At 41.2% G+C, this 27,911-nt stretch overlaps 1 protein-coding gene across 7 annotated transcripts in view; it reads left to right on the top strand.

Annotated features, from left to right (window-relative positions):
- LRBA (LPS responsive beige-like anchor protein) overlaps positions 1 to 27,911 on the top strand; it is a 1,301,884-nt gene that overhangs the window by 1,015,397 nt on the left and 258,576 nt on the right. For all 7 annotated transcript variants that reach the window (XM_033940548.1, XM_033940584.1, XM_033940558.1 and 4 more), the window contains exons 46-47: positions 1,660 to 1,779; positions 10,332 to 10,484. In XM_033940548.1, the coding sequence (XP_033796439.1) occupies positions 1,660 to 1,779; positions 10,332 to 10,484 (273 nt within the window). The remainder of the gene's footprint in view (positions 1 to 1,659; positions 1,780 to 10,331; positions 10,485 to 27,911) is intronic.

Below are 27,911 nucleotides of genomic sequence, written 5' to 3'. Positions count from 1 at the left end.
CAGGCTCTGATTGTCTTCTGATAATTCGCTTGCCAGAGTTTAATCTGTTCCCATTCTACCACTTCTTTCATCTTTTAACCCTCGAAGACGAGTGCTAATTAGCCCAGCCTGTGGTGGAGTGCTTTTATAGTAGAGCGAGAATGTTGACGGTACACAGCTGGTTTGTTGAACGTTGCTGAGCCACGACGAGATGCTCACGCACTGCCTCGTGATTTAGAATGCATGATAGAAACAGTGCGTTGCGATTGTCTGAGCCGCCAGCACTGCGTAGCTGTTCCTGCAGTAATCAGAGTAGGAAACAAGCAAAAACTACATTGTCACCCGCGGGCCAAATCTAATTACCCTGCGGGCCAAATTTGGCCCGTGGGCCTGAGTTTGACACCTCTGTTCTAAGGGTGGACCTAGCAGCCAGGAAAAATGCTGCTTTCGGGTCCTCTATTCTGAAGGCAGGCTCAGTGGGCTTGCCCTAGACTCTGGGGACTGCTTTGATACATCCCTATGGTTCAGGACCACTAGAGACATTGCACTAGAAAGAAAAATTAGGTTCTTACCTCAATAATCTTCTTTCTTGTAGATGTGTGTAGTGATCCTGAAGCCCTGCCCTGTACATGGGCTTCGCCTGCCTTCTGTCTCTGAATCAGTCAGGAGCTGGAGAAATTTCTGTCTTTCTGATAAGCTGAGAGGAAAAATAAAGGGGGGGGACACTTTTGAGTGTATAGTCTGTTTTAAGTCTCTGCTGGATTGCAGGACATGCAAGTAGCTACGAGCTCTATACTAAAACATTAGTGCAACTGCTGAAACATGGGCCATGGGTCTTTTAATAAAGTTGCTTCCCTGTGAATTTGGCTCTGCCTTGTTGTTCCTTCTACAGCCTATCCATTTTCCAATATTTCTTTCTATACCTTCCTCTACCAAGTCAACTGACGCTAATGCGAAAATCATTACAGTCACCAGTGCAGAGTTATAAGCATCTATGTATGCTCAAGACCTGCCGGCTCCTGTACCTGCCTAAAGTTTAAGCAGGAAGTTTCTGAGGGAAAGAGCTGGTAGGCCTTGAACATACACAGATGCCCAAGGCCCTGCACCCAACTGTCTGATGATTTTTGTGTCAATGTCAGGTGACCTGGGAGAGAGAAACCCCTGGGGAGATGTCACATTGCCCATAGATATAAAATTGGATGTGTAACATTTAGCATGCACTAAAGTCCACTATCCCATGCTAAAGTTTAGTAAAAGGGCTTTTTAGTTATTTGTTTACATGTTTCATCAAAACTGTGATTTTAAAATAAACATGTAAAACATTTAAAAAAGCAAAACAAACTCAGACAGACAACACACATATGAGTAACAGCATATAAGTTGTTGAATCATTCCAAACACCCTCTAGGGTACCTCTACCCAAAAACTGGTCAACTAATCAATTATTTATTTTCTTAAGCTACAATAACTCTGAAAAAGTCTTGAAGCATGAAGGTGAGAATTCCAAAAACTCAGGATACAGTATGAAAAAATTTACTTAGACAGACTATTAGCCTCTTGAGTAGGGACTTATTTTACCCAATAAATTATTACATTACATTGTGAAGGGTGTATATAAACAGAAGCACTGTAAAAATAAGTTATTTTGTTAGTAATAACATGATGGTTTTGGTCTTGTAGGAGCCCTTTACAACATTTTTCTTAAATTTACAAGGTGGTAAATTTGACCATGCAGATAGAACTTTTTCATCAATCTCCAGAGCATGGCGCAACTGTCAGCGGGATACCTCAGATATCAAGGTAAGACTTCTCTCTTCCAAATGTATATACTGTATGAAAGAAGTGTGAATTAATTTTTGTCTTAGAAAGAGAGCTCTATTATTTCATTACATTTCATTTATTATATTTCTTTTCAGTACAATATCAAAAAATCTTGACGGATTACAGAAAAGCATACATTATAGATTTCACGGCAGAAATATGCACAACTACGAAACTACATTTAGTTAACAAGTACTAGTTGAATGAATCTTGCATTCATCAAAACCAATAGGTACAAGCTTAAAATTTCAGAACAAATTCTGAAGCCACCAAATATCTTAACAACCTACTCAATTCAGGCTAAAGGTTTGTGCAAACAAAAATGCTTTTAATTTCTTTCTAAAGGTTAAATGGTCATGTTCTATCCATAGGATCCCAGAAAATAAATTTCATAGTAGGGAATCAACAATGAAAAATTTGTGTTCTTTGCGATAGTTAACTTTAGTATAAGCAATGGAGGGTACCACTAACAAGATTGTCAATAAATAGAAGGGTTATCATAAATAACAACTCATGAACTTAACTTGGCTCTTCACCAAAGGTATAACTCTTAAGTTTTACACAAAATTCTTCAAGGAGCCAATGCAACCATTTTAGCTGAAAAGCAACATGAGATCACAATGAATTATTATCCTCAAAACATAAGCAGGTAATCCTAAATACAAGAATTGCAGTAGTCTAATTTGAGCCTACTAAAGACTGCATCACAATCTGAAACTGATCTGCCTGTAAAGATAGAGTAATGTACAGAGTAATCTTAACCTAAAAACTAAAGCAGTCGCCATCTGCCACACTTGATTTTGGATCAGCTCTTGCCAAAACTTTTTTTTAGTTCAGGAAAGTTTTATTGAATTTTTTATAACATCACATACAACTTTTAACCGAAGATGAAATAGTGTAAGAATTGTCTTATTGGTTTCTACTTCTGTAATGCTTAATGGAACGTCTCAAAGTGCTACCCAAAAACAGCTGTAAATCTATTTTGAGGAAAGTCAACTATGAACAAAGTTCAAAGTCATTGTGTTGGACATATACTGAAAATCTTCACTCAACAAATAATCTTGTATTAGTGCATATCTAAAATCTATAACTCTAGACCAAGTTTAGTGAACAGGAGATATAGATTATTGTTAAACATCACAGCTGAAGGGAATGAACCTCGAGACAGTTCAGTGGGTAAAATTCTCCAAAAGGAAAACCTGACCTTCAAATTTTACTCTCTGCTCCTTGTTTGACTCAAAAGATTCAAACCAGGTGCATACCTTTACTCTTAACACCTGTCGCCATAATATGGGAAAGAGCACCAAATGTACCAGCATCTCAAAAGCTGCAGTCATATCCAAAAATAATTTCTTGGCGGTATAAATTAATTTCTGAATTTTTGAATAAGAAACCAAAAAATAGTCTTAGAAACATTTGGAGCATCGAGATAAAACAGTATATTTCTGCATCTCGATGGCCACGAATTTGGACTTGGAGGTTGAAATGTACAGTGTCAGTATCTATGAGACAAACTTGGTTTTTCTTGTTGCATAGGATTTTTTGGACCCCAGTTGGTTTGCAAAAGTTAGACAGTTCTAAATCTAATAGATGCTGGCACTGTCATATTGATATAGGGACTTTGGATCATTTGTTGTATTATTGTCCATTGATACTTAATTTTTGGAAGTCGATATGGGGACAAATTAATGTTGTACTTGGGTCATCGATACAACTGACTTATGAAGCTATAATTTGTGGTACTTTATTACATGTTAAACCTTCTTTGGATCGTTATAAAAGCCGATTTTTCTTAATAATGACGGGAGTAGCCATTCAAATGATAACACGAAATTGGAAATGTTATGATCGACTTAATTATACTTTCTGGTGGGCAAACTTGTGTTCTTGTTATAAATATGAAAGAATGAATGCAGAAATGTTAGGTTATAGTAAAGTATTTAACATGATGTGGGCCCATTGGCATCATTTATTGAGTCATAATAGATGTCATGTACCTTTTCTTTTTATCTGACCTCCTTACACATCCAGGGTGGGAGGAAGGGTGGTGGAAAATGTATTATTGTTTGTTATTCCTATTTTTATTGTATGGAAATTATAAATGTATATCTACTTTTATTAGTTGAGGAGGGAGAAAATGAGTGTTTTTTAATTATTTGCATATTTAAATGCATTTCTTGATTTGTTTATGTTTAAATTCATTGTATTGCACTATTTATATTTTAAAATTAGTAAAGATTTACAAAAAAAAACCAACACAAAAATAATTTCTCATAGGACAAACAGGATAGGAAGTCCTCACAGATGGGTGATGTCATCCAGCATAACCTTCATACATATTTCTAGAAGATTTTAAGAAACACTGCTGTGCATAACTTCACTGTCCCACAGGACCCCTTTAGTATTAGTTTTTCAGTGGAGGTGAATAGACTAGAGCTGTTTCTACTGTGGTAAAAATTGATCTAAAATCCTGTTTGTCATATAGGTTCTTAAAATGTATAATTTTAGGTTCCCTAGGTTTGTTTGTTTTTTGTGTGTCTGCCCATTCTATCCCCTTTTGGGGCTAAGGGTGTCCAGTAGGACCAGTCAGGCCTCCTTTAAAAATAAGAATATAAAAGATCACGTGACGCCATGCAGCAGAGAGGATGCTAGCTTATGTCTGTCCTGCTGCCCTTCTCAATAACCCCCCCTTTTTTTCATTGCTGAGAGCTGCGATTGGGGCTTACAGCTAACTTACCTTCCTCTGTGTGTAGTGGGTAAATTTGAGGGCAAAGTGCTGCGGGCATGTCTTTAAAATCGACTCGCAAAACCCAGGACAGAGGCAAACTGGGTGACTCTAAAATAGCATCTTGTGAACATCTTATGAACATCTTGTGGCCCAGTGGCGTGTTTTCTGGGAGACTAATGCAGTTCATTTTGACACTCCGTTGTTGGCTTGGGTAATGGCTAACTCTGTTCTTTGGGGTGAGATTATTTCTTATGTTAGTTTCCAACGTAAAGCGTATCAGCGGGAGATGCTTCGTTTGGAGCGTTTGATCTCCTGTTTGCGTCAGTGCTATGGTCTTTCCCATGCTCTTTCTGATCAGGCGTGGTGTTTGGAGGCTCAATGTTCGCTTAATTACCTTTTACATCAACAAGCCCAATGGTCTATGGAGCATTATAAATGTCACCTTTACCATTTTGCTAACAAGAGTAGTAAGTTATTAGTGAAATTGGTTCAGCGTCAGCGGGGTAGCACCCATATTGCCACTCTAATGGCGAAGGGATCTGAGGTGGTGCATGCTGATTGGGATATTAACCAGGTCCTTCAGGAATTTTTTGCACGGCTGTACTCAGCCCCTTCGACACCTTTCCTGGATGGGGAGTTATATCTATGGTCAGGACCTCCCAACTCTTTTGGATCCCTCTAGGGAAAAGCTGGAGGCCGCATTCATATCTGAGGAGATAGAGTGGGCGATCCAGTCCAGTGCCTTGGGGAAGTCCCCTGGCCCTGATGGCATGCGGAGTGAGTTTTATAAGGTCTTGCAGGTGGAAATTGTGCCCTTGCTGGCATCTGTGTTTAATGCGGCAGATGAATCGGGGACGCTCCCTCGACATTTGAATATTGCTCAAATCATAGTCTTGTTGAAGCCAGGGAAAGATCCGATCCAGCCTGCATCGTATAGACCTATTTTGTTGTTGAATTTTGAGGCCAAGCTTTTTGCGAAAGTTCTGGTCAATCGTTTGGCCATGGAATTCCCAAGCCTAATATTGGACCAGCAGGTTGGTTTTATGAAAGGTTGAGCTATTGCAAAGAATGTGAGATGCATTTTGGCGGCTTTGGAACGGGCGGTGCAGGATAAACTTCCTTCCCTGGTGATCAGCTTTGACGCTGAAAAGGCCTTTGACCAGGTGGATTGGGGCTTTTTATTTGCGGTCTTGCGAGCTTACGGCCCGGGACCTTGGTTTATTCGAGCTGTGCAAACTCTTTATGCCAGCCCCCGGGTGTGGGCTAATGATGTTCTGTCGGACCTGTTCCCGATTTACAGGGGCAATTACCAGGATTGCCCCTTTCACCTTTGCTATTCGTCCTGACTTTGGATCCTTTTATCCGGGACATTCAGGCCAACCCAGAGATCGCGGGGATGGCGGTGGGGACTCATTCTTTTAACATGGCCGCTTTTGCAGATGACTTACTAGTGTATTTGACGGATCCTCGGGTCTCCTTGCCAGTCCTTTTAGAGAGCTTCTGGGAATATGGGGATTTCTCAGGTTTCAGTTTGAACTATCAAAAGTCGGAGGCTCTAGTTTTTTGCAGACTCTTTGGAGTTGGGGTGAGGATCCAGATTTTCTTTACGTTGGGCTGATCGTTCTTTTCGCTATGTTGGTATTCAGTTGACTATGGATGTTAAGGCTCTGAACCGTCTGAATGTAGATCGTCTGTTCGATGAGACCAGAGTACTCTTGCACCGCTGGATGAATCTTCCTTTCTCATTGATGAGTCGTGTTCATCTATTTAGGATGATCATTTTTCCTAAGTGGTTATATCTGTTGCAAACGCTTCCTCTGTTTCTCCTGAAAAAGGATCTGGTGTGTCTCCAGCGATTGCTATTATCCTTTTGTTGGAGGGGCAAGAAAGGCAAGATGAATAGTACTTTTCTTTAGGGCTCTTGGGCTATGGGAGGTTTGGGGCTTCCATCGGTTCACCTCTATAATTTGGCTGCTTGCTTGGTTCGCCATTTACGAGACTGGCTTTTCACTGTTTCTCAGTATACTGACGTAGCGTTGGAGGCGGATTATTTCTTCCCTTGGGCTCTGCCTTTTTCTTTTGCATTGGGATGGGAAGGCGCAGTTGGGCCCTGGGGCCCGTAGCTGTTTGGTTGAACCATTTCGTAGGGCCTGGCGGTGTCTTTCGCATTTTTGGGGTCACTCATATTCTAGCTCGGTTCTGCTGCCTATAGTGGGTAATGAGGCTTTTAGTCCAGGACAGGACAATGTTGTTTTTAAACGCTGGGCGAGAAAGGGGCTCTGTAATTTAGGGCATTTCCTTATGGCGGATGATGGTCTTTCCCCTTTCCTGACTCTCCAGGCGTCCTGGTCCCTAAGCGTTATGGATCATTTTGCATATCAACAACTTGCCCATTATGTTGTTTCTTTGTCTAAGGAGACCCTGATTCAGACCCTTTTTGTCACTTTACAGGACTTCTTTTTTGATGCTTATTGGGACTGACTCTCTGTCTCCCAATACCATCGCCATCTGGTGGCTCTGCAGCCGCCTAGGGAATATTACCAGCTCCTCTTTTTATGGGCTGGAGATTTGGGATGCCGCCCTCGGGTGGCATCTTTGGTTCCTCTGGTGCAGCAGATCCCTAGGGTGGTGCAGAGCGCTGAGCTTCAGGAATGCCAGTTTTGAGTCCTTCATAGGAGTTATATCTCACAGAAACAGGCCTTTCATTTTGGGTGTGCCCCTACCCCTATTTGTCTGAAATGTCACCAGGTTGATAACTCCTTGGCACATGGTCTTTGGTCATGTGCAGCTATTGCTACCTTTTGGCTGGAGGTCTGTTGCTATCTGCAGAACTTGGTGGGCTATAAACTCCCCTCGCAGGTTGAAGGGATTATTTTTTTGGCTCAAGCACATCTGGGAAGGCTCTCTGCGGGCGATGGTCTACTTCTCCGCAAGGGCTATATTGTGGGGAAGAAGTGTGTCCTGAATCATTGGCGCAATAAATTTTGGCTTCACTTCTCCTCCCTCCCCCCTCATGGCGTAACTTCCGGTTTTGTCGGAGAAGGGTTGGGAAGCCTGAAATCATAACGTTAGAGCTCTGGAGCATGGGCAAAGTCGCTTGTAGTCTACTGCAGGAGAAAGGGCAGCTCCCCCTAATGCTGGGCAAGTTTTGGGGAGGCCATGGCTCCTGTGGCCCCCCTCCCCATTCCGACACCTATGATTGGCCCATCAATTGCTCATTTGGATTGAAAGTCTTTAGGGGCTGCTTTTATCTGCATGTAATCTGCTGTTAAGCACCCTGGGTAAGGGTCTTATATAAATGTTAAAACGAAAAAAAGAAATTGTGATATTTCTGTGATGTATCACAGTGGTTAAAACAAAGAGTCTTTAATCCTGTAACAACTTCTCCTCCTCCTTCCACTCTGCATTTCTACAATTAACAAGGGGTTAGAAACTGGTTATCAGGTGCTTGTCAGGCATTTTGTAGACAAGCTCATTTTTTCCTTCTTAGTTAATTAAGGTGACTATAAACAAAGGATTCTGCAATTCAAAGCCTTCCAGTGTTTTTCACAGTGATGGAGGTGACAATAGTTCAATTCCTGCTTGATCTTAGCTGTCTTTGCCCTAGATACTTCAGCCTGACCTTGTCCTCAATCAGATGACCTTCTCATTGCTCTCAGCTGCCTCAGAGCTGTTCTGCCAAAGATGTACCCGAGGCAGTATCTTGGAGGACACTAAGCCAGTGAACCATGGCAAGACTGGATTTCAAACTTGATCTACTGGGCCTCTGGCAAAACTACCTAGGGTCACTTCATAAAACAGCCAGCAGAACTGCCTTTCTGTAACTGTGTGAGGGGGGGGGTTGGGTCTGGGCCAGTATGCAAACAGTCAGACATGAGCACAAAAGGTAAAGGAAACTATTTTTTATTAACACAAAGGAAAAGAAAATCCTGCACCCTGTTTCTTCTTGTTCAGAAAGTTCCGAGAGAGGCCTATATGACAGGACCCAAAACATGGACCATGGCTTTTGACTGCCATGCCCCAAACACAGTCTTTCAACAGTTTTCCTCAGTCAGGCAACAGGGTCTGGCCCCAGCCAGACCTCAGAGCAAACTCAAAGCTGTTAGCAACAAAAGGAAGATTGGATTACCTCTGCCAAGCTGAGGATCTAAGGATTGTAGTCAAGGTGCATATGGGAATCACATCTTCCTCCTCCTCCCCCCTGGGTCTCCCTGACCTAGCTGTGGCCTTGCCCTTTTATACTTCCTGATGCCTGTCTCCCTGATTCCTCCTTCCCATGTCACTTACCCTTAAGGAAGAGCTACCTATATTAAGGTAGCTCTTACAAAGTGAGGAGTATCCAGCAGGGGGAGTGATAGCATCTTGTAGCCTCCCTCACATACCCTCCCCCCCCCCAACTCAACCATACCAGGTTGAGCGTCTGCCAAGTCAGGGTCCACCACCCGAGACAAAAAGTCAGCATTCGCATTCTCTTGGCCCACCCGATGTTGCACCTCAAAATCAAAGATCTGCAGGAAAGAGATAATGGTTACTGTGGATGGGTAGACTAGATGGACAGACTAGATGGGCCATTTGGCCTTTATCTGCTATTATGTGTCTATGATACAAGCATTGGAGTCCTTGTGGCATGCTATCCACTGAAGGAGAGTCTGGAACTTGACCAAGTGGCGACCCAGTAAATAGTACTGGAACGTTTCCAAGGCTCATTTGACAGCTAGAGCTTCTTAATGACTACATAGATGCCATAAATTCTTTCAGTAGCTGACATAAATTATAAATCTACTATAGATGAATGGAGGGGGCAGCTCCAAGTACGCAACCCCTTCTTGGCAGCTAGGTACTTAGGTTCCTAGCCATAGACGTATACTCTTCTACCTTCTTGTTACCTGTTAGATCTAGTTATCTTTACATATAATCTGCCTTCCTATATTGTACAGTTACCTATAAACAGCCCATCAAGCTCTATTTCTTTTGGAATTATTAATCATGACAAAAATACCGCGGTGAAGTTGTAGAACAATACGATCTACAGTTTGGACGTACATATAAGTATCTGTGATAGTACACACCACAGTATGACTAAGATATTGGGTGCCTCCTGTTGGATATTAAGTTCAGCCAGCCTTAAATTTATTTAGCAGGGAATTATAGTAATAGTCTTAGAAAAGAATGAATTGCCTGCCAAATGGAGGATATGACCTGTCTCAATGGCCTTTCCTATTTAGCCTGCATTATGTAGTCATTGACATGACCTGTCATCATAGATTTAAGAACATAAGAATTTGCCTCCGCTGGGTCAGTCCGCTCCTGCGGCGGCCCTCCAGGCCCATCACCTGTGCAATGGTCCCTGAAGTATGCATTAATTTTCCCTGAACTATGCATTCATTTTCCATATTGCATGAAGTGCCCTATTGTTTGGAAGTCATGTGTATATGCAATCCAAGTTGTAGAGCAACCGGTTTCTGAAGCATTTACTATGCTGGTGCATTTCGAAGTGCAATGGCTTCTTCAGTTGGATTTCTATTTTCGACTTAATTACTCACTTTTCCAAACCCAACATGACTTTGCTCTCATGGGCATTGCATCCTGGGGCTTTTCATTCATCTTGGTTTTATTAGTGGACAGCACAATCAGAGATTTAAATGCTTACTGAAGAAGATCCTTGAATATTCCCCATTTAAGATGTTCAGAATAGGAAATGTTACAACAAATTAAGAGGTTAGATCATTACTTCTTTTCATGTTTGTATATGCTGTATAATATCAGAGCTTATAACATGAGGTTGTTTTTTATTTGTTTTCAGGAGCTGATCCCTGAATTTTATTATCTCCCTGAAATGTTTGTCAACTTCAATAATTACAATCTAGGAGTGATGGATGATGGAACAATAGTGTCTGATGTGGAACTTCCACCATGGGCCAAAACCCCAGAAGAATTTGTTCGCATTAACAGACTGGTAAGCTGGTAATCATCTGTTGTGCCTGTCAGGGACCTATTTTCAATATCTTTTGTGAACTGGCTCATTATTTAACCCCTTTCTGGGTGAAGCAGTTTGTCTTATTGTCTGTGTTAGTACAGGGGTATATTTGTAATAGTTTATTACAGAGTTTAAGTTTTTATTCCACAGTTTCTTAAATTTCTCATGAATGCTTGCTGATGAAAACTAATGCCCTTTTGATAAAGGACATAATAACAGTGAGATTCTAAGATGGTTTTCAAACCATATTATTGTTTATATTCATTGGGTGGTGGTCTTGTTTATAACTTACCCACATTTAGTGAAATGTTAATTTTCTGAAGCATATACGTATATGATCGGTAGTCCGTCAAATTAGCCATGTAAAATCCTCTAAAATTGGTATAAGGGATTTATAGCAACTTTTTAAAGTATTTTTTTTTAGCTTGTTTTTATTAACCCTTCCTGATCTTAATGTATTGTAATTCCATTTTTAGAAAGATCCAAGTCTTACTGTGTTTTATTTAATTAGTCATTTATTAGTCACAAGAACAACTTTCTTTCCCCCAAAATAATATTTTAAAGAGAGAGACTGTTTATTGAACATTTACATAAGAATATAACACTTGCCATACTGGGACAGACTGAAGGTCCATCAAGCCCAGTATCCTCTTTCCAACAGTGGCCAACCCAGATGACAAATACCTGGCAAGATCTCAAAGAGTAAAACATATTTTATGCTGTTTATCCTACGAATCAGTAGTGAATTTTCCCAAGTCCATCTTAATATGGCTTATGGACTTTTAGGAAATTATCCAAACTTTTTGTAAACCCTGCTAAGCTAACTGCTTTCACCACATGTTCTGGCAGTGAATTCCAGAGTTTAATTATATGTTGTGAAGAAATATTTTCTCCTGGTTTTGTTTTAATTCTACAATTTAGTAGCTTCATTGCATGTCCCCTAGTCCTAGTAATTTTGGAAAAAGTAAACAAGTGATTCACATCTACCCGTTCCACGCCACTCGGTATTTTATAGAACTCTATCATATCTCCCCTGAGCCGTCTCTTCTCAGAGTTGAAGAGCCCTAGCCACTTTAACCTTTCCTCATAAGGAAGTGTCTCACTGCCCAGTGGCTCTGGCTGAGAAAGCATAATTCGGCTTACATTTTGTACTGAAATAACTCCAGGAGAAAAAGGGTAGTGACAATTTCCAAGCTTTTAGTCAACATTAAATGTCTCCAACATTTATATTCTTCAACAGTGTCCACAAGGATAAATCTCAAAGGTCAGGTAAGTTATTCAGTGGTCTCTCCCCACTAAATCTCCTTGCCTGAACCCTGGATTTGGAGCCTGATGAGAACAGTACAAGTGAGTCAAATTTCCTCTGTCAGTCTGCTACCCTTTCAAATCCAATTTATAAATTTTGGATTTTAATCTCCCCTGTCCCTTCAGGCTCCAAACAGACTAATTATCAGTGTACAAATTCACATACTCGGTTTCTTCAGGACTAGATACTCTTGTCTCAGCCCCCCAAACTCCAGCATTGCTCTGTGCTGACAAAAAAAAAAACACAAACAGTTCTACTAGCCACCCAAGCAGCGAAACTAGACCAACACATCTCCAACCTGCTGATCAGAACGTCCAACTACAAAACCTTCAGGAGAGAATTAAAAACCAAGTTATTCAGGAAATTTATCAAGTCAAACTAACCTTCTCAATATCTCCCCAGACCCTAATGCTTCTTCTAATTATCTATCTTGTAATTTCACTGAGTATCTGCCTAGAACCGAAAGGTATTGGTGGAATAGAAGACACTAATGTAATGTACTATTTATCCTGGTTGGCTTAATTTCTCTCTAGCCTCTGGGCAAGAGACCCACTTCTCCAACTTCTTCCTCCCCTGGGGGAATTCCTGTCTTTATTTCTCCAGGCAAATTCAGGAACTCTCTCCCCAGATTCCATAAGCAAGGAGCAGCCAGAAAATTCCCCTCTCCAAGAAAAGAAAAAGGCTCACTCCTCAAATAAGCTTGTAGCATATTTGTAAGTTTGGCTCACCCACATCTTCAATAAATTCTTCTCTAGTTTCAGCAGACTATTCAGTTACCAAGGCTCTATTTCTGTGTTATTCCTTCTCTCTCTCCACATAACAGCCTGATTAATAAGGCTAGTTCACTGTCAGGTGAGATATTTAAGAGTGACTCAGAAGTCCTGGGCTGGACTACAGGAAGAGTTAGCTGCTCTTGTTGTGGGAAGGTACTTTTGCAACCCCTGGGTCTCCTCCTCTCCTGTCCTGGTTTTACACCTATCACACCTAGAAGCTGTGTAGTCAAGCTTATACTAAAGTCAGGGAGTTCCATCTGCTCTGACCACCTTCTGTTTATAGGTGGAGGAGGGAATGCCTGAGCTCCAGGTCTAAGCTGTGTTCTTAAAGGAATAAACCTGTGTTTCCTCTGGGGTTTAAACTCATCTTTGCCCAGCCTGTCTCCTGAGGCAGCCCTAGCTTTTCTACCAGGTTCAGGACTCTTACTGTCACCGGGACAGATAGAGAAAAATGATTGAGTACCTGAATGTAACCACTTAGGCTATTAGTGGCATATAAATACTTAAATTTTTTTTTAAAAATGAAGTCATCTTATCCCCTTTGTCATTTTTGTTGTCTTTCTCTGTGCCTTTTCTAATTTCATTATATCTTTTTTTTTGAGATGCAGCGACCAGAATTGCATACAGAATTATGTCACTTTTTGTGTCTTATCATCTCCCTTGGGAGGACATACCAGACATTGACCACCACCTATGAAATAAAATTTCTTGACATTAATCCTAAGTCACAACCCTGCAACCTCAATTCATGTTCTCTAGTTTTACCATTTTCCATTTCTCTGAAAAAGATTTGTTTTTATGTTAATATCTTTCAAGAATTTAAAGGTCATATTTGTCATTCTTTGCAGAATATACAGGTTACCTCCTCTATACCTTAATTTAGGATTGTACTTGTCAATGCGTCCAGGATATATCCCTCTCTTTGGGGCACACAGTTTGAAAGGCACTGACTTAGCCAGTCTTGTTTCCGGGATGCCCACAATAAATATGCATGAAATAAATTTCCATACAATGGGGGTAATGCATAAAAATGTTTGACTTTTGGATAGTGGTGCAGACAATAATCATTGTGAAGTTAGATTATTGCAATGCCATTTATTTGGGGATAGCATCAGCACAAAGTAAGGCCTTACAGATGATCCAAAATGCTGCGGCACATCTAATATGTGGTGTGAAGAAATTCAATCATATAACACCATAGAAACATGATGGCAGATAAAGGCCAAATGGCCCATCTAGTTTGCCCATCCGCAGTAACCATTATCTCTTTTTCTCAATGAGAGATCCTACATGCCTATCCCAAGCCCTTTTGAATTCAGGCACAGTCTCTGTCTCCACAGTCTTCTGGGAGACTGTTCCATACATCTACCACCCTTTCTGTAAAAAAGCATTTCCTTAGATTACTCTGGAGCCTATCACCTTTTAACTTCATCCTATGCCCTCTCATTCCAGAGCTTCCTTTCAAATGAAAGAGACTCAACTCATGCGCATTTACATTATGTACTGTATTTTTCGCTCCATAAGACGCACTTTGTCCACCCCTCGGCATTCTGCTGCTGCTGGTGGGCCCCCCTGGTGTTCTGCTGCTGCTTGTCACCCCCCGCTCCCCGCTACTGCTGGTGCTGTGCGCTGCCCTCTTACCCGCTCGCCACCACAGGAAAGGAAGAGAAGGGTTGGCGACGTGCAATTGGGCCCACAAGTCTTGCTCCGACGTGAATTCTGACATCGGAGAGAAGATCCAGGCCAGCCAATGCTGTCCCGGACCTTATCTCTGACTAGGCCCGATTGCACACTGCCGGCCCTTCTCTTTTTAGAGTTGCGGCAGCAGGAGTCAGCCGATTTGCCGTGTCAGCAGCGGCGTTGGCATCGGGTGTGCGCATTGGGTACGATGCGGTCAAGGAGTTCAGGAGCCTCATTTTGGTCTTAGGAGCTGGCTGTTTGGACTTCTTTTGAGGGATCTCGCGGGATTTTTGAGCTCCTGGGATGTCAGCAGTGCTCCAGTTCCTGCGGTGTGGCCTTGAGGATCTTGACAACCCGTTCCTGTGGCAAGTTCAGTGGGGCTCTGTGTGTGTGTGTGGAGCTTGGTGTGGGTGTGCTAGTGGCACTGGTGGGGCATGGCCTGGGAGGTGAGCCTCTGGTTATTTGGGGTAGTGGGGTGTTGGTAGATTGGGGTTTACCAGTGTTTGGTGAAGGGTTTTTTTGTGCTCCTTATGGCACCTGCTAAAAAGTCTGGTTCCAGGGGAGAAAGGGGTGGTGGAGCTCGGAGGGGTGTTCTGCAGCTGTGGCAGTGCCTATTGGCGGACCAGGGAGGAAGAATCGGCATGGCAAGGTGGAAGGCAGGCTTTGTGGATTTGTGGCAGCAGTGGGCAAGCAGCAGACCAGGGAGGAGCAATCGGCGTGGCAGGAGGAAGGCAAGCAAGCTTCAGTGTGGGAGGGAGGAAGGACAAAGGCTGGAAGGCAGTAAGGGGGAGGGGGCAAGAACTCGGGACATAGGAAGGAAGGAGGGAGGGAGGGAATATAAAGAGACAATTGTAGGGCTTGAGGAAGTAAGGAAGGAAAGAAAGAAAGAACTATCTAGTGCAACCAGAAATCACCAGACAACAAAGGCAGGATTTCAATTTAGTGATCAAAATCTGTCTGCTGCAGTATGTTTGTCTATTTTTCTAGGGGGCTGGGTTCAGAGGCACAATTTGGTTCAGAATATTTTTTTCTTGGTTTTTCCTCCTCTAAATCTAGGGTGCATCTTATGATGCGGAAAAATACGGTAGGTATTTAAAACATCTTTAACATATTTCCCATCTCCCGCCTTTCCTCCAAAGTATACAGATTGAGATATTTAAGTCTGTCCCCATACGCCTTATCATGAAGACCACACACCATTATAGTAGCCTTCCTCTGGACCAATTCCATCCCTTTTATATCTTTTTGAAGGTGCGGCCTCCAGAATTGTACACAATATTCTAAATGAGGTCTCACCAAAGTCTTATACAGGGGCATCGATACCTCCTTTTTCCTACTGACCATACCTCTCCCTATACTGGGCTGGATGGACCTTGTCTGACTTAGTATGGCTACTGTTATGGGTAGGTGGATATGCTTATCTCCTTTTACTTTGACACTAAAGGGTCCCTCTCCCACTTAGGTATTCTGGCAGAAATATCCCTGCTTAGAATTTGTACTTGAGGAGCCCAGGTGGGTAAAGAGCCATGGGAGATGAATCAGCTGGTGCCACTTTGAGGGTGCTACAGATGAGCCCTTTTGAAACTTCTGCTTTTATATGCAGAATATACTAAACAGTTTTCCTCTCTTAAATCACTGCCCCCTTTTCTAGGAAGTCATTAAAGTAAATCTGTTGTAACAAGGGTGACTGCCAAAATAGTGCTATACATCAGGGCTAGTGAATATCATATGGGTGGAGCAGGTCAAGGTCTGAGTGACCATGACAAAAAACAAACAAACCCCTAAATGCAGAAATAGTCATTTTTAAAATGTTTTACTCTTGCCTGTGCAATTAAAAGTTAAAATTGAATGGTTCGCTAGAAAGTAACCACGTTAAAAATAGATGTGATATTCGATAAAAACATGCAAAAGCTTGCTGCTGTATAAATTGATGTGGCCTAAACTGGAATGTCTCTGAGTAACCTTTTACATGCTATTACGTTTTTCCTGGCTTTTTGGTTTCGTACTTTCAGTTACAGATTGTATTCAATGATTGCAGCTCATGAAATGCATGCTACTTTCATCTGTGACCTTTTTGTGGTACTAATCGGGTTCCTGATATCATTATTCCTTGCTCATTAATCATATTTCCTGCAACCCGTCAGACAGGCAGACAGCCCAGGCCCCCGTTTTTTTGAGCCCTGCGTTGGCAGGTTTCTGCTTTTTTCAGATTATTATAGAGCAGTACTTTGACTTCTCATAACCAGAACCGCATCAAGCTGTGTGCTACAATTGAAGTCAGATGGTCCTCAGGTTAAACAGGGATGTAGTGTTGCAGCTGTCTGTCTTCCAGAAGCAGCCCAACACCAAGAACAGATGATATATAGGACAGTGTATAATAGTAACAGATTGTACAGTACTGGGGCAGGAAGTGAGGCTCAAAACATGATTATTTTGCATGCTTATTTAAATCAGATACTCAGTCTACCTTATTTTTATACAATGAGGCGTTTTAATGACATGAAAATGAATAATTGAAAGGATTATCTGATAGGGATAGAAGAACATGACAAAGAACATGGTAAATATGTAATATGGCTTTTAATGTCTTAATCTCCAAAACAACTGAGCATGCTATGCAAAGCAGTATTATTTTTTTTTTTTAATTTAAGATTTGAAAATTTTAAGGACATTTAAGAATATGATGTTGTATACAGTATGTTTTAACGAAGCAAAAATATGCAGGCCTGTAATATTATCCTGCTGCTTGTTTTACCTTCAATCGGAGTATTTCTTTTCTAGTAGTTTAGCATCAGTAGTTTACATTATAATCACGGGTTTGGTCAGGCAGTAAGGCATGTTAATCCATTTCCTCTAGAGAATGATGTTCAAATCACACTCTGTCAAGTGAAATGAATTTAATGCTGTCAATTTAGACTTCATCCTAATGAAAATTTATATGGGTTATACTGAACAGTATGTGTGCACATATTGGAGACAGTTGTGAGCAGTGGTGGAAATGATCAAGACCTCAGTTCCTAGCTACTTCTCTTGTACCCATAAGCATTCATAATTTGCCATAAAAATACAAAATATGCTTCTGAAACTTAGATCAATAAGAAGAGCAAATTGTGCTACCTTTCATTTTTCCATTAGAGAGATGTATAGACGATAAACCCCATTCTGTTTGGTGCTATTCAAATATAAAGCAGGAAGCTGAGTGAAAACAGTAAAAAAAAAAAAAAAAAAAAAAGTTAAGCGAGCTATTCGCCTGATATTTTATCCCAAAACAATTTTTGAAAGCTTTAGTTGCATGTGTGTATCTATTAATTTTGTTGAAAAAAGATTTTTAACAACCAATAGCATTAATATTCTCATAGATCTCAGTATAGAGACCCCCCAGGTAGACCCCTGTTCCAAGGGTGTTATCTAGGAGCACAAAAAAAGGGATGATGGACGGCTATGAGGTGGTGGGAAGAATTCTCTTCAAAGCCCTCAAAAATCTCATGGTATCTGGTTATTGCTGAACTTCTCTCTAGGTGTGAGTCCAGGCCATACACAGTTCCCTTCTTCTCCCAGGCTCACCCTTAGACACTGCAGCCCTTCTTGGGAGCCCCCTGGAGGGTCTTTCCTCCTTGCTTCTCTTGTAGAGATTTTAACTCTCTTAGTCTGGGTCCTGCCTGGCTGTATCTGCTCACACCATACCTTTAATACTGTACACTGCAGTCTCTAGCCTCTTAAGGTGATTCTGTGAGGGTGTATTATTATGGGATACTAGCAATTTCCTATATATTCCTTCACATCCCTATTGCTTTGTAATATGTATTTGTAGCCTTTGAGACATTGATTCGGCTTGGAATGGCATTAATGTTGATGATGTACAACTTATGGCCTGGAAAAGAAAGATCAGAGCGTGCTTAGTAGGATTCAATAATGTTTGAATGCAGTGGTGCAAAGAATATCGGCTTAAAATAAATTCAGCTAAAGCCAAGATTTTCAAAGTAAGAAGACTTGTAAATTTGGAGGGTTAGTATATACAGCTAAGTAAATAAGGTAAACCATTTGGGAGCGGTTTTAAATTGAAGATGGTGAGGAGGCTACAGTTAGGCACTGGAATCGGGGACCCTCACAATAGTGATATCCAATCTAGATTATTTAAATGGGTTTAACTAAGTATTTAAAGGCAGATTACAGTTGATACAGAATGCAGAAATCAGGATAATTATGGGTCAATCACATAGGACAACTGTACCCCACTAATGATGGCTCGTTGGGCATTGAGGGATGGTAACCAAAGTATTTAGTAGTGGGGCTAGAACAGTGCAATCCAATGAGGTGTCTGAGATCAAGCTCGACGTCCTTTTGCAGGTATCAACATGGAAAGAGATGAATGGGAACAAGCAAAACAAGGAAGAAAAGAATCCTCACAAGCTCTTCTGGGAAAGCAGATAGCGATGAATTATATCAAGAAAAAAGGAACAAGGGCAAAAAGCCTTGTACTCCCAAGAGGTTCCTTTATTCAAATCCAGCAGGAAACAATAATGATGACAATGATCCTTTGTGCCATTCTTCTTATTGTTTCCTGTAGGAACCTCTTACAGTACACGGCTGTTTTGCCTTTGTTCCTTTTTTTCCAAGAGGTGAATGGGTCCACAATGTAAATGAAGATGTTTTCAGTTATGGCCCCTGCCTGGTAGAATGAGCTCCCTAGAAAGATCAAGATGAAAATATTTATTATTTATTTATTTAAGCATTTATATACCACTTATAGTCTAAGTGGTTTACATTCATGTACTCAAGCATTTTTCCCTATCTGTCCCGGCAGGCTCACACTCTATCTAATGTATCTGGGGCAATGGGGGATTAAGTGACTTGCCCAGGGTCACAAGGAGCAGTGTGGGATATGAACCCACAACCTCAGGGTGCTGAGGCTGTGGCTCTAACCACTGCACCACGCACTCCTCAGAAGTTGATGAAAATGTGTATTTGTCATAGGTAGGTGATGGAATAGTGAGGCACAGGGAGATCAGCTTGATTTAGGTGGAGTAAATGGTGGGTGAGAATCATTTGCTGGTCAAAATGTTATTGTTTTTAGATATGTTTTATCTGTAAACCACTTTGATTCATCATTGCTGCTATTATATATAGGCTATGTGTGAAATATTTAGTAAAGATAAATGCATATGTGGGCACCCACCGGAAGTCGAGATCGGGCCCCAGTATCTCTTATTATGAACACTATTCCACATTGTCACCCATAGCAAGAGAATTCAGAAGCTGGAAGATGAAGGCTCTTCAGTCCTAACAAACTAACCTCTGCCACGTAAGATACACAGAAAACAACGAGCCATCTATAGTACCTTATAGGTCAGTAAAAGGAGTTTGAACTGTAGTTTAAATTAATATAAATATAACCACAAGGCTTAATGCAATATCATTAAATAAGTAAATATTAATGACATTTTGAACAAGAAGCTAGAGTTAACTTGAGAAAAACAGCTCAGTTCCTTTACAGGCCTGGAAGATAGCAAAAATACTCTAGAAAGTGGTTCTTTAATATATTGGGAAGGAGATTCCTCGTAGTAATAATCCTTCAAAGGATGATCACTCTTCCAAAAAGCAGAAGGTAATTCTCAAAATGCCTCAGCTACAGAAGGCCCAAGCACTTACAATTGAAAGACTGAGAAAAAAATGAAGTAAAAATTGGGTCATTTAGCTTGAACAAATTCTGTGCAAAACTGCATGCAGAGCATAAAGAAATGCTGCAAAGGGGCCTGAGCAATAGCAGCAGCTCTGTGCAAAGCCCAGACCCTTTTCAGATCAGAAAATTTGACTCGGAGAAGACTGTGCTGCGGTAGTGTACAGAGTTAGAAGGCTTTTATAGTACAGTTAAGCTCTGTGCAGAAGACAAGCCAATACCCACATCAGGAGGCTTAGGAGCTCATGCCTTATCCAAAGATGATGTGAGAGAAGGCTCTGAGTTTGTCCACAAGTTTTGACTTCCTGGACCATGGGCCAGTTTTTCAAGGGCCACTGAGCAGGGATGGTGTTTTTGATAGGGATGAAGTATGTTCTATAGCAGGCTAATCAACCTATAGAAGATGATTTTATACTACAATCATCAGGGATGGGTGAACAAAGCCCCCAGTTACATAAAAGCCATTCAGAAAGCCACTTAGCGCCGAGCAGCAGCGCCAAAGTGCACTCCTAATCGGTACTGCTCAGCGGTTGAAGCCGGAACTTGCGGCAGCGACTGACCGGGTTAGCAGTAGAGCAGGAACGCAGAAAGCTCACTCCTGCTTGCTACACCTCCGGACCACCAGGGATTCCAGCAGCAGAGGAGGTACGATGGACAGGGCAGGGAGGCGACCCTGGGAGGGAGGGAGGGAAGAGGGCTGTGTGTCATTGCCTGGCAGGGAGGGGGCTGGTTGCAGAGCTTGACAGAGGAGGGAGGGAAGGGGGCTGGGTGCAGTGCCTGGCAGGGAGGGGGCTAGATGCAGAACCTGACAGGATGGAGAGAAGGGGACTGGGTGCAGAGCCTTGCAGGGGAGGGAGGGAGGGGGGCGCTGGTTGCAGATCCTGGCAAGGCAGGGCACTTGAATATTAAGCCACCTGACTTATATTCGAGTCAACCATTTTTCCTCCATTTGGGTGGGGGTGGGAGTGGGGGTATCGACTTATATTTGGATCGACTTATATTCGAGTTTATACGGTATATGTTAAATATAATGTTACAGTAACAGAATTGCAGGACTTATGAAGTGAGGAAGAGGATCTGTGGGTTAATCTGAAAAGGGGGATTGAAAAATCTATTTACACTGGTTGTGGTATACAGGTGTCTTGTCACAACTGGAAGAAATGGACAGAGATTTAATTGAGGACATTCACAATAAAGCCATGAAAGTTAAAGAACTACTAGTAGATGTTGATTGGAGAATGCCTGTTCTGTGGCATCTTGGGAAGTTGTACAGGGAGAACTGCGCTGTACAATATTCGGTTTGACTCCAGTTCCTCTCATTTTGAACTGTAGAGGTCTATTAAGGGCTCTTTTTACGAAGCCGCGTTAGCGGCTTTATCACACGCACCTTTTTAGTGCGTGCTAGCCGAAAAACTACCGCCTGCTCAAGAGGAGGTGGTAGTGGCTAACGCGGCCGGCAAATTAGCACACGCTATTACGTGCTTTAAACCGCTAACGCGGCTTCGTAAAAGGAGCCCTAAGTCGACTGAAAGTACTCATTTATTTGCTTATCCGACAATAAAATCGAGATTTCTGGATAAGACATTTGCATTCCAGGCAGGTAAAATGAACGCCTGGTTGGATACAATTATTCCAAATGCTCAGTCTTATTACTCTTTCAGAAAATTAATGAAAACCTATTTGTTTGATAAATTTGTTACTTGATATTTTGTTCCATTGCTTGTATTCCTTCTTTTTTGTGAACCGCCTAGAAATGTGTGGTGTGGCGCTATACAAGAATAAAGTTTTATTATTATTATTACTGCCAGTGTGACCTCATGACTTTTCACTAGCAAGCCAGTGCATTTTCCACAAACCTGAGTAGAGACAGGTCAGAGTTCATCAAAGTTTTATTGTTCTTCTTATTGTTGTCAAAATGCACCGTTAGTCAATTAACATTGCACACCAGGGTTTCTCCCGTTTCTCCCCTGGGTTTTCTCAGTTTAAGCAAAAACATACTTCATTTAAATTCAAAAGAAAAGCACATAAGGTGGCAAAAGTCTAATGAGGAGGAGAAAGTCTCCAATCCCCATGTTCATCCTACTGAGACCAGGTGAGAGGCATATAAGGGTAGCAAACCTCGTTGAGTAAATTGTAGAGCATTTTATAATCTACATGCATACTTGTGGACACTAACCGAACTCTACCCATGTGCATGCCCACCATCAAAGTAAGTGCCATCATGTGAATTCACACGTTTTTATGCTGGTCAGTATTTTATAAGAAGCTGTTAAATGTACATATGGGTGAATCTCTTCATAACGGCAGTTAATAAATACAGTATCTATCAATCAATAAAAAAATTAATTTTCCAGATTTGGCTCAGAAAACCCAGAAGCGAAGGAAGGAATTCTTGGCCCTAAGGCCAAGAGTCCTAGCTCTTGGGGCTACTTTTTTGGTTAAATTTCCAGCAAAATGTTATATTACCTATCAGAGTAAGAATTTTCTTTTTTTTGAGCCCAAACAGCTTTTAGATTTTATTGGACCAAAAGAAAGGTTGGAATCTTAGTCCAATGATAAATGACCTACCATCCGGCTGTAGTTAGGGTTACCTAGGCCGTTACTCTAGTAAGAGTTATATTTCTAATTGTGAAAATTTCCTTTCTTGATCCCTATAATTGTGGACTAAATATTAGTTAATGTTTCCATTACATCTGATTGTATAATTAGGTGATTTCCTTTTGTTTGCTTGCTTGATTGTTTCCGATCTTTTTCAAGTTATGTATGCTTGATTAAATTTAAAAGGTTATAAATAAAAAAAAAAAAATTAATATATGAACACATGTATGCTAATGGCTAAAATGCCACAAAATGGGTGCATATTTACTGCTTAAAGTATGTGCTCCTTCTTATAAAGTTACCTCCAAAATGTCTGAGGAGTTGACATTTACCCTTCTCCCTCCGTATTCACGATTTCGTTTATTTGCGATTTTTTGCATGCTGACTACTCCCCCCCCCCAAAAAAAAAATTACATCACGAGTAAAGTACCTGTACTGTACCGATAAAAAGTTTGGTTCTTACCGGCTTTCACTCAGAAAATCGCTTCTTCCATGCTTTTACCTTCAAAATCGCTGCTTCATGTTCAAGTTTTATTCGACTTTGATGAATTGCTTATTTAGTTTTACTATGCGAGATACAAAAAATGAATTAAATATAAACATATATTTTTACGCACAATTTAAAAACCAAAGAAAGACTAAAATACTTAATTCCTTTAATTCCTTTCCTAGAAGGAAGGGAAAGCTTAAATTGTTGAGTACCTCTCGCATAGGAAAATCTGTAAATGTTCCATGATAAAGGAACAAAAGGAGCCAAAATATCATATAAAATCTTTAAAATAATACATACACATTTAAATTGAATTCTAAGATGAACCGGGAGTCAATGGAGGCTCAAAAACAAAGGAGTCGCGTGGTCGAACTTGCTCTTTCCTTAGATCAACTTCGCAGCGGTAGTCTGAATCAATTGCAACCTTTGAAGGCAGATCTTTGGGTTCATAGTCGAAAACGTGCAGGACAATCGAGCGCCGACAATACAGAGCAGACAATCACGCACAGGACTTCAGCGTGCCGGACTTAAACTTAATTTTAAAGTGCTCAGAGGGGGGTTTGGGGAGGGAACCCCCGCAGTTAAGTTAGTAATGTTTGCAGTGCCGTTGGGTGGGGGTATTGGGGGGGGACCTCCCATTATAGAGGGAAGAGGTGTTTTTCCCTTTTTTTAGGGAAAAACATCAATTTCCTCTGTAATGTGGGAAGGTTCCCCCCACACACCCCCAACGGCAGTGGCAACAGTACTAACTCACACACCCCCTCAGAGCACTTTAAAATTAAGTTGAAGTCCTGCGCGTGATTGTCTGCTCTGTATGGTCGGTGCTCTATTGTCTGGCGCACTTTTGTCCCGTCATGCTCTTGATGATGCCATTTGTAGAAAGGGTTTTGAATGTTAAAAGTAAAATTTTGAAAGTGATTCAATGGTTAATTGGAAGCCAATGAGATTTAACCAGAAAGGGTGTTACATGCACAGAGAAAATTGCTACTGGAACGCCGGACTCGATGGACCATGGTTCTGATCCGGAGATGGCAGTTCTTATGTTCTTACTTGCTTGTTATCAACCTGAAAATCGTTGAAAGTTGCTGTTTTCTTCACCAATATTGCCTCTCCTTCAGGAACAGGTCAGGTCTCCCACCATTGTTTGCTATTCGTGGTTTCAATAGTAACAACGGTGGCTGTTACAAAAAAAACCTGTGAATAACATAAAAAGTTATTCGCGGTTTTTCCATATTTGCGGTTATATCCTGCCCCTAACCACCGCGAATACGAAGAGAGCAGTGTATACACAAACTGGAAATTCAGGCGTTTTCTTAACCCAGTGCTTGGCTATTAAAGACTTCTGTTTTCTGTAACTCTTGGAAGGGAATTCCAGGCACATACCGCTTTTTTTGAAAAAGTATTTCTTGATCTTTTTTTTTTTTTTTAACTCAGAAACAAATATTACCAGTGGGTGAGATCATTTCAGTACTTCTAGAGAAGCCTTACAAGAGACTAGGCTGAAAGGGAATGACTAGATTAAAGAGAGATTTTGTGTAGTCTGGAAAATATCCTAGTGAAAGAAGAGATTTAGGGGGGTACCATGTGCCTTCAAGAATAATCTTGCCAGCATTATAATTTCACTGCTGCTATATTCGTCAGATCAAATTTCAGCTGCTGGAATTCTCCAACATTGTATTCAACTCTTGAGTTTTTATGCTCCTAGAATGTTGCATTTAGAGTAGACTGTAATAGGTTATGGACAATACAGGTCTAGCAGGAAGTCCAAGTGAGCAATTATGAAGACATTTCATTGTTTTTAATCTTACTGGGGAAGAGATACAGTAAGATAAATTACTGCTACAGCTACTATTTATAAAACACTACCAGATGCATGCAGCGCTGTACCACAAACATTGAAGAGACGATCCCTGTTTAAAAGAGCTTACAGTCTAATTAAGACAGGCATAGGACAAAGGCTTATTATACATGTTACCTAGGTGAGGAACTATAAGGGACTAGAGGTAGGGGAGTAAAGAGGGATTGGCAACAGACATGGTGCAGTGGTTAAAGCTACAGCTTCAGCACCCTGGGGTTGTGGGTTCAAACCCACGCTGCTTTTTATAACCCTAGTCAAGTCACTTAATCCCCCCCCACACTCCCCCATTGCTCCAGGTACATTAGATAGATTGTGAGCCCACCGAGACAGACAGGGAAAATGTTTGAGTACCTGAATAAATTCATGTAAACTTTTCTGAGCTCTCTTGGGAGAACAGTATAGAAAACTGAATAAACAAACAAATAAATAAATAAAGTTGAGATTGTAGGGCATAAACACAATTTTAAAAAGTGGGGTTTTAGCCTGGATTTGAACACGGGGCCCAATGCACTGAGTCAGGCAGGATGTTCCAGGCAGAAGGGACAGAGTCGGGAGTTGGCAATAGAAGAGAATGGCATTGACTAGAGAGACTCACCTGACAAACGGAGCTTCCAGGACAGAGTAGAGGGAGAGACGAGGAAGCTGAGATACTGAGGAGCTGCAGAATGAATTCACTTGCAGGTCAGTAAAAGGAGTTTGAACTGTAGCATCATTAAATAGAAATATAACTATGAGACTTTATTTCATGCAATATCATTAAATAAGTAAATATTAGTGATATTTTAAACAAGAAGCTGAAGTTAACCGATAAAAGGCTATCAAAAGAAGAAGATATGATCTTATCCCAATTATACCCCAGTTTGATATGTATTTGCCCACCAAACCAGAGTAAAGAAGCATGAGGAGGGGTGTTAGTAGTTTAATTGAATCCTCTCAATATTGAGTTTTCCTTTTTGGTGGGCGAGCTTATGTTTAACTTATAAGAATGAGAAAATGAATGCTGACCTGCTGGGGCATAATAAGATATTCAAACTAGTTTGGGGTCCATTGACGTCTTTTGTAGATTTGCTATAGTTGTCCTTTATCTTTATCATTATTTTCCATTGTTTTTTACCCACACATCTGGAGGGTGGGGGTATATCTCTTGTTTTGGTATTATTCCTGATGGTAATGATGGATTGGGGAGGGAATTTCTATCTTTTGTAGAGATACCGATTGATTATAAGTGCTTGGTTAATTATCATTATTTGCATATAAATTGTATTGCACTTTTTGTTGGCATTAAAAACTAAATAAAGTGAAAAAAAAAGAATCCTCTCAATATTCTTAGGATACATATTAATCATCTGAAGTTTTAAAATAATCTCTTTATCTTTTTGGTTTCATTATCTATACAGGTTACTAATGACATATACAAGGGTGGTTTCAAAAGTTTGGCAAAAATCAAGTTAAACAACGTAGTTTCCCCTGAGGGCTATACACTTAGGCCCTCTTTTACTAAGGTGCGCTAACCGATTAGCGCACGCCAAACACTAACGCGTGCATGTTAATCTTTGTCAAGAGCCGAAACTGTTAACATCTTGGGAAAATTAATTAACCTCAAATTTTACCTTCTTGAAACGGTCTCCAACATTTCCATTTTCTTTCATCAAGAGTTGGTTTTCTACCTCCACTGAATCCATTTTCTGTTTTTGTTGCACTAAGTCCATTTCAATTTTATCCCCTCTTTGATGCAATTTCAATGATTCTGAAAGTACTCCAGAGCAATAGGTAGTCAAATTTTGCATCTGAGTTCCCAAAGAGGACTGTAACTGAGAAATAGCTTCTCAAATAGAGTTCAGGTCTATAACTGGGGGCTTTTTTTAAAGGAGCTATTGCAATTGTGAGTGTGGTGGTGCGGGTGGGGGGTAGCCGGGTTGGGAAGGGGTGGGGGGACAGGAAATTGGTTGGTGACCCCTGCGGTGGAGGGAGATTTCGGGTGCTGGTTAATGGGTGGGTTGTTTCCCGGTTATAATTTGTAACCATGTGGGATGAGAGATGTTTTTTTGATAGTCTTGTTCATTGGGGTTGGGGAGGGGGGAGGGCTGATTTTAAGGATGGGCGTGTAGGTTGTATGGGTGGTTGGGAGGGTTGGTTTTTGGACCTGTTCTCCTGGTAGCGCTTGGGAATTATCACAACACAGATTCCCTGTTCGTTTTGGGTTTGCTGGGCTTGAGGGTGCTAGGCTATTCCCCCCAGTTTAGAAGTAGCTGGTGGAGGGGGGGGAAGGGATGGGGAGGGTATGGGGATTGTTTGGTGATGTACTTGTTATACTTGTGTTCTGTTTTTGATATACTATCAATAAAATTGTTTCAACACTAAAGAAGCAATTGCAAAGTTTGGCTCAATTAATTTTGGTTTCACAGTACCTGAAGCTGAAATCACTGAAGATAGATTCTGCCATTCCTCTGCCGACTCCAGGAGGTCATGCGGTGATTTCTGTATCACAGAAACCGCTAATTCCTGCTGTACAGCTGGGTCTTCAACTTCTCCACTTCTCTCCAACTTCTTCACTCCCTTCTCCAGCAGTGCTACATGCCAACAGCCGGGGGAGTGACTGCACCGGCATTCTCCGCTCCTCCAGAGAGAGGCTGACCACCTTAAAAGAGGCTCGAGGGCTCTCCGACGAGCTCTCACCATGCGCCGAGGATTTCTCATCCGCTTCACCTCTGGGCGTCCGAGTGACGAAAAGATCCATCGGACCTGAAGGTTGAGATAATTGCCCAGGTTCAGAGGGATAAACCTGGGTCTTAGACTTTCGTTTAACCATCCAAAGTTAAGGAAAAGTTTGACAGTATTCCGCCAAGCTCAGTCAGGACACCATCTTACTTAGGCTCCTCCCCCTGTTAACTGTATGTTGACTATATATTAATGTATGTTAATCTGTAACCCATTCTGAGCTCGTTGGGGAGAATGGGATAGAAAACGAAATAAATGAATTTATGTACTTTTCTAATAATTGTTTATATTTTATATTATTTTATG

The sequence above is a fragment of the Geotrypetes seraphini genome, chromosome 1, assembly GCF_902459505.1.
Source record: "Geotrypetes seraphini chromosome 1, aGeoSer1.1, whole genome shotgun sequence".
In the NCBI taxonomy this organism is placed as follows: Eukaryota; Metazoa; Chordata; class Amphibia; order Gymnophiona; family Dermophiidae; genus Geotrypetes; species Geotrypetes seraphini.
This window is presented reverse-complemented; position numbering and strand designations above follow the sequence as displayed.